The sequence below is a fragment of the Miscanthus floridulus genome, chromosome 2, assembly GCF_019320115.1.
Source record: "Miscanthus floridulus cultivar M001 chromosome 2, ASM1932011v1, whole genome shotgun sequence".
In the NCBI taxonomy this organism is placed as follows: domain Eukaryota; kingdom Viridiplantae; phylum Streptophyta; class Magnoliopsida; order Poales; family Poaceae; genus Miscanthus; species Miscanthus floridulus.
In genome coordinates this window covers 106,039,740-106,046,462 of record NC_089581.1, presented here as the reverse complement: position 1 = coordinate 106,046,462, position 6,723 = coordinate 106,039,740, and the positions used below count along the sequence as shown (strand labels likewise).

Here is a 6,723-nt window from a genome sequence, read left to right as displayed (position 1 = left end):
TGAGAAAGCAGTACTCTGGTTCTAAGTCCAAGTGGTGGCATTCCCAAAAAAGAAAAGAATGCAATAACTAAAAAATGGATTCAATTCAAAACTTCCAATTTTGTAATGGGGGCTTATCCTTCGTACTAACTCATCTCTCTTCCTAAATCATTTTAATTGTGATAATGATTCATTTGAGAACCTTGTTAAATCGTGAACTCTATGTGATTTGTCAAAAAAGGAAGTATTTCTACTTTTTTCTGAATTTTAGTTTTTCGTTAGGTTTCTTCGGGACATTTTCCGTTAAGTAATCTATATGAGTCATTGATCTTCCTAACATGAAACTTTGCACATTCTTCATATCATTCCTAAGGTACAGTATTAAAAAATGATTTAAGCATAGTAACTATGACCCTATTTATTTTTTACTTGGAATCGGATTCTCGGTTGAAAAAAGATGTAAATACCACTAAGAACTTTGAACTAACATAATTGAGAATTAAGAATCGAAAAATTCCTACGGTAAAAACAAAATCAATGTCAACAAGTTGTTTGTTGTAAAATTTTTAGATAAAACTGTTCGTTGTAAATGCCTTGCATTTGGACAATATATCTATAAAACAATCTAGTTTTGAGCCTTGTACAAAGAATACCAGTAACTTCTCTACACGATACAAGCTATCTTGTGGAACAAATAGAGGACCTGGCAGTAGCCAGTAGGCAGGGGGACAATATATCTATAAAACAATCTAGTTTTGAGCCTTGTACAAAGAATACCAGTAACTTCTCTACACGATACAAGCTATCTTGTGGTACAAATAGAGTACCAGGAGATGATGGATCTACAGAATCACCTTGTCACCTTGGAATATGATGATAGCACCGCAGATTTCTGGACAATGCTATGTGGACCCCAATATTCATCACGGCGGTTCTACAATCATGTCTTCAGTGGCATGGCTTTGACTCCTTACTTCATGGTACTCTGGAAATCTCAGTGCACACCTCGTGTGAAGTTTTTTGCGTGGCTAGTGTTGATGGACCGACTAAATACGAAGATGATGTTAAGAAGAAGGCACCTGAACATACAAGATGATGTACTCTGTGTTATGTGCAACCAAGGTGCTGATGAAGATATTGATCATCTTTTCTTTATGTGCCCGTTTGTGGTTCAGTGTTGGACCTCAATTAACTTCTCCTGGGATGTCTCCCTGCCACTAGCTGAAAGATTGATGAGGGCCAATGAGGTGCATGCTTTGGACTTCTTCGTTGAAGCATCCCTAATTGCAGCATGGGAGCTCTAGAAACTTAGAAACAACACGATTTTTCAGCGTCGAGACCCAACTCCTTCTCTATGGCTTGTAAATTTCAGGCATCAATGTAATTTGCAATCCGTTAGACTCAGGGAGGACCTTAGGTCTTCCTTTTGCTTTTGGTTAGATGCTTTCAGTTAAAACAGGTTTGTAATCTTGACCGTTGCTTAAATTATTTATAAAATCTACTGTAGAGATCTCCCCCACATTCCTTTGTTTCAAAAAAAAAAAAGGAGCCAAGTACCCAACGCTCTAGCTCCTTCCGACTCCCTAGAACCTCTAGATAATTGTATCCCGGAATTACTCCCCATTTGCTGAGCAAATTGTATGGGTGCTAATCTTGTGGATTGATGGACACATTGGTTCGTAGCAGAGATTACCGTAGGCTAAATTTCTCTTGACCCTATCTGTATCTCTAATCTGCATCTTCCAAAAGGATAATGATAGGAACCAATCTGCGAACTGCCAGTCGAGCAATCTCCTTCAGCTGAAGTGCTATCTGCTGTCCACTTTAGGCAAACTTCTAGCTCAAACAAATCCTCATTCAGACGTAGCAGCAGCGCAAATTGCCTCGTGGCAGTCACTCGCATCACTTAAATACTTCCAGTTAGAATGCATACATGATCAGCAGCAGAACAAAATAGAACAAAACAAATCAGAATACGATCAAATTCCTGAATTAAACCGAAGTATCCAAGTAGATTCATGATTCATAGTACTAGAGAAATGGTATTTTAACTAGCCTAGAAGGTGAAGATCTCATCAGGCACCCATCACAACTCGCGTTAGGGACTGACTGATAAGTAACTTTAGGACACCGGCTACAGCATTACAACAGCGGCTAATTCAAATTAAATTAATCTTACTCAGGGGAACAACAGCAGGTGAGACCATGAACCCTAATTCTCCTAGCTAACTTAGCTATAGCAGACACCCGTCACTGATCAGAGCAACATGACGTCACTGATCATTGCAGACGACGCAAGAAGACCGTTTCTCATAGCAGCAGTACCAACCATCAGCAGCTTCCTTCCACTCCAGCCCAACCAACAAAAGAGGCGCTAGGTTGAGCACTATTAGTTCGACATCATCTTCATGTCAGAGTCATGCCTATTCTGCTGGTGCACTGAGAGGGACCAAACCCCAGATGCATAGGCAGGCGGCATGTTCTGGTGCTGGTGAGGGTGCTGATGCTGGCTAGAGTGGTTGAACGGCATCACACTGTGGTTGATTGGGCTGCCAGAGTCATCAGATGATGCGCTGGATGTTCCCTCCGAGGGAGGGCTGGTGGTCACCGGAGCTGGCACAAAGGTAGCCATCTGTGGTGGAGGAGCAGCCATCGGTTCAACCTTCCGTGCTTCAGCTGGCTTTGATTTCTTTCCCTCTGCGATAAAACTAGCCACCACAACCTGATGATCAATCAGACACAGGTAGAAATACCAAGTGATCAGTGACATAAAGCAATTGATCAGATGTCAGCTGGGGTGAGGAAGAAAATCTACATGTTGTTCGGACCTGAACAGGAGTTGCAGCCATAAGCATTCCAGCAACACACCCTCCAAGAACTCGGCCATCAGATCCTGCAAGTGCAACACTCAAGCCACCAGTCCTGCTGCGAGTATCACCATCCTCCGCAAGCAGGAAAGAACCAGATAGCGAGATGATCTCAAAGCGCCCCTGCCACAAGAAAATGTACATAGCATTGTCAGGTGGAGCAATGAACAGCAGGCATAACTTGTAAAGTTAATTGCTCAGAGCATCTATGTTAGTTTCAGACGCTGTTGTTCATAAGGTGGTACGTTACATGTGTCAACTAGACCAAACACTTTGCCAGATGGCATCCAAGTATTCAACCTTCGCGTCAAAGTTGCAACCCAATTAAAATCCAAACACTAGGCTAAAAAGAATTAGTAGGTGAACTGAAAGTCAGTTGATGTGCTTGTGAATCCATTTCAGATGACCTAAGTCAGGAAAAATAACTAACAACAATATACTCCTTCCTTAACTGAAAGCCAATGTTTCCCACCTACCAGGTGGCATTCTTATCAACCCAATATCCAAGATGATCAGTGACTTACTATGGAAGATTGGAGAAAATCTCATGAAATTCAGATACCATTCTAAAAAACAATACATATACATCCACTTGCTCGAAAGCAGTAGAACACCATACCTCATAAGTAACTAGTCCACCAGATGTGGCTGGCTGCCGAAGTGTAACATTACTAATTGCACCATTCGCAGAAAGAATGCAGACTGTGCGAGGGCCTTGCTGTGAGAATGTCATTATTTTTGAAGCAACATCCTGTCAGGCAAGAGGCAGACATTAGAACAGAAATTCAAGTTTTTGACACACTGGCAATAAATGAAGAAATAACTTCATAGCCATAAAGAAATAAAAAAAGCACGACCAAATGCATGGCTTGGCCTTGCACCATGCGCTAACAGCTTGCACAGAAGAATTCTATGCGGCTTTGCTGCAAGCAAATGTTGAAGCAGATAGATGAAAATATCCAATTCAGTTCCAGATTGGTTGATCAAGATGCACAGGCCACACAGTTAATCCAATTCAAACAACTGTTAAAAGTAAATTTTGGTTACCACTCAAGATCATCAATTTAATTGATAATAAGGTTAGCAAAACACCAGTAAAGTAGTATGTTGCATCCATGCTACCAAATCCGATCAGCCATCATGATTCACCAACACAACGATATTAGGAGGCAATTAATTAATATATAATGTTTGCTACCATGGAGTAATTTGATCAGCATAAGCAATCCTTTCACCCAGCTACCCTACACAGTCCATGCTCCATGGCCTCACCTCACTCAAGAGCCGAGTGAGGACTGCACAACCAAAAGGTGCCAGCTGCCTGGAGCCCCTCATCGTACACCGCAGGATTCATGGTACTCGCAGCACACCAGACTATCAGTCAGAATCCGGAATGACACCGAGGCCATGTTTAGATTGCAACTTTTTGCAACTTGATGAATAGTACCACTTTCGTCTTATTTGGTAAATATTGTCCAATCGTGGACCAACTAGGCTCAAAAGATTCATCTCGTGATTTTCAACTAAACTGTGCAATTAGTTATTTTTTTTTACCTACATTTAATGCTCCATGCAAGCGGCTAAAAATTGATGTGATGGAGAGAGTGAAAAAACTGGGAGTCATCTAAACAAGGCCCGAGTGCATCACCCACCAGTACTCCAGCTTGCCACCACTGACAGTGGGCCCGGTCAACTGGCAGCCGTGCCGGGAATCTGACGAACACCCACGCCACGCAAGCTCACAACCTGCCGGGCTTCCCAACGGCATGGCAGAACAGAGCACAAAGGTCACAGCAAGCACCGGTGAATTGGCCTTGTGGCAAGAAGCCACCACATGACATGCGCACTCAGAGGAGACGCGCGGACTCGCAGATCTACGCCATTTACGACCAGCAACCGCAAGGATGCAGCAAAACGTTGAAAGTTGAACCAAGATCTGTGAATCTTACCTCGCCGGCCTTGACGGCGAGGATGTGAGGGGTGAAGGCGATGCCCCAAGAACCTGCACGAGCCAAGAAACGAGCACAGCACTGGTGAGACAAGACGCGCGCAAGAAGCATGTACCCAGCCAGCGCTCTTTAGTACGGGAGAAAAACATGTACCCAGGGCTTCGAACTGCTTCTTCTTGCCGGAGCCGGGGGGCCGGCCGCGGCGCTTGGCGTTGGGGTCGGACGTGGGGCTGCTGATGGAGAACCCGCCGTGCTGCTGCTGTCCGGGGGCCGCGGCGCCGCCGGCTGAGGCGGAGGAGATGGGGGCCAGCGCCAGAGCCATGCTCCCGTCGGGCGCGTACTTGCGCGGCCGCCCGCGCTTCTTGCGCATCAGTTCGCCCATGCCCAGCACATTGGCCCCCGGTGCGCCCGCGCCCGCGACGGACTGCGGTGGCGCCGCGTACAGCATGGGCGCGGAGTGGTGGTGCTGCTCCCCTGGCGCCTTCCCAGACATCTGGTCGAACGAGAGCCGCATGCCGCCGGGCATGGACGCGGCAGGCGACGAAGCCGGGGCCGCCTGCTGCGCGAACGGCGGCGGCGGCTGGTGCTGGTGCTGCGGCGGCGCCATAGAAGAAGGGGCCGCCGGCAGCGGCGGCGGCGGCTGAGAGGCCGGTGCAGGCACGGGCGCCGCGGCGGCGGCGGCGGTAGTGGTGGCGGGGAGCGGCGACACGTCCTTGGTCTCCATTTGCGTAGATCTATCCGCTTGGCAGCTTCCGCCTCCTCGACTTGTCGCTGCCGTTGTGCTTCACAGTGGCAGTGGTCCTGTCGAGCTTGGACTCGCAGCACAACCGGGCTCTCAGCTTTGACCAGACAAGCTCAGCTGATCAGAGACCTTGTCCTTCTCCTCCCAACACTGCAAGGGGCTCAGCAAGGCTAGCTAAGACTAGAGCACTAGCGGGTAACATGGAGATTAAGCGAGAAAGCACACGCTCTTGACAGATAAGCAGGGCTAAAAAGTATTGTGAGAAAAAAATATTATTTATTTAAGAAAAAATATTATTCGTGGTCGAAAAAGTGGGTCTCACACGAGATAATTTTTAAAACCCAGAGCTAGGAGACGGATAAAAAATCAAGAAAGCAGGGGAGGGGAAGGTGACTGATGCCCGCGCGCACGCCTGTACGGTACCTAGGGGCAAAGTGATTGGATCGGCAGAGACGGGAGCAGCAGGTCCATCACCATGCCATGACCCGCTTCGTCCTCCTTCCTCACTTCACACCAAACGCCACTCACTCACTCACTGCTCGTCTTGACCTCTTGCTTGCTTGTTTCGCATGCAATGGGATGAGATGAGATGGATGGGAGCCTCGAGCCTAGCCTTGCTGCTGCGTGCTGCCTAGGTGCATGTGAGAGAAAGCAAAGCGAGGACCGGAAGCGAGGAAGGAAAAGGAGGAGGAAATTACGGGAAATGGAAATTAATAAAGGCGAAGCAAATAAAGAAAGGGGGACAGCAAGCAAGAAAGAGATTTGCTACGCGCACAAGCACGGGTGTGGTGTGGTGTGGTGTGGCGGAGAGAGCGGACCAGTTTTGTGCACTGCATCACCCTACTGCTAGCATCAGCTAGGGTAGCAATAAAAGACGGAGTTGAGGGGTGTGGGGACGCTTTTTGGCTCGGAGTTCGTGAGAAAGAGAGACAAGTCATAACTACGCTTTCCCACCTTTTTACTCCTCCATTTTCCACCGCAAAACACACGAACAAAAAGCCGCTACCAGCCCCTACCCCAAATTCAAAACATCAATAAATAAAAAGGATTGAAAACACCAAGTTGATTAGCATGATGCTTCTGCCAAACAACAACGCGCTTACCATGTGTGAACAGCTCTCATCAAACACTAGGGCCTTGTTTAGACTGCAAATTTTTGCAATTTGGACACTGTAGCATGTTTCGT

At 46.8% G+C, this 6,723-nt stretch overlaps 1 protein-coding gene across 1 annotated transcript; it reads right to left on the bottom strand.

Moving 5' to 3' along the window:
- Positions 1-1,953: 1,953 nt before the first annotated feature.
- LOC136539305 (AT-hook motif nuclear-localized protein 10-like) lies at positions 1,954-6,321 on the bottom strand. Its single transcript, XM_066531258.1, has 6 exons — positions 5,961-6,321; positions 4,949-5,687; positions 4,796-4,848; positions 3,466-3,597; positions 2,808-2,969; positions 1,954-2,701 (listed from the first exon to the last, which is right to left on the bottom strand). The coding sequence occupies exons 2-6, from the start codon at positions 5,517-5,519 to the stop codon at positions 2,369-2,371; spliced, it is 1,251 nt and encodes a 416-aa protein (XP_066387355.1). The 5' UTR covers positions 5,520-5,687; positions 5,961-6,321; the 3' UTR covers positions 1,954-2,368.
- Between the last annotated feature and the right edge of the window lie 402 nt (positions 6,322-6,723).

Coding starts and splice junctions, on each gene's coding strand:
- LOC136539305 (XM_066531258.1), bottom strand. CDS start 5,519: ATGGAGACCAAGGACGTGTCGCCGCTCCCCGCCACCACTACCGCCGCC. Junction 2,970..3,465: donor GTGGACTAGTTACTTATGAG/GTATGGTGTTCT, acceptor TTCTTGTGGCAG/GGGCGCTTTGAGATCATCTC. Junction 2,702..2,807: donor TGGCTGCAACTCCTGTTCAG/GTCCGAACAACA, acceptor ATTGATCATCAG/GTTGTGGTGGCTAGTTTTAT.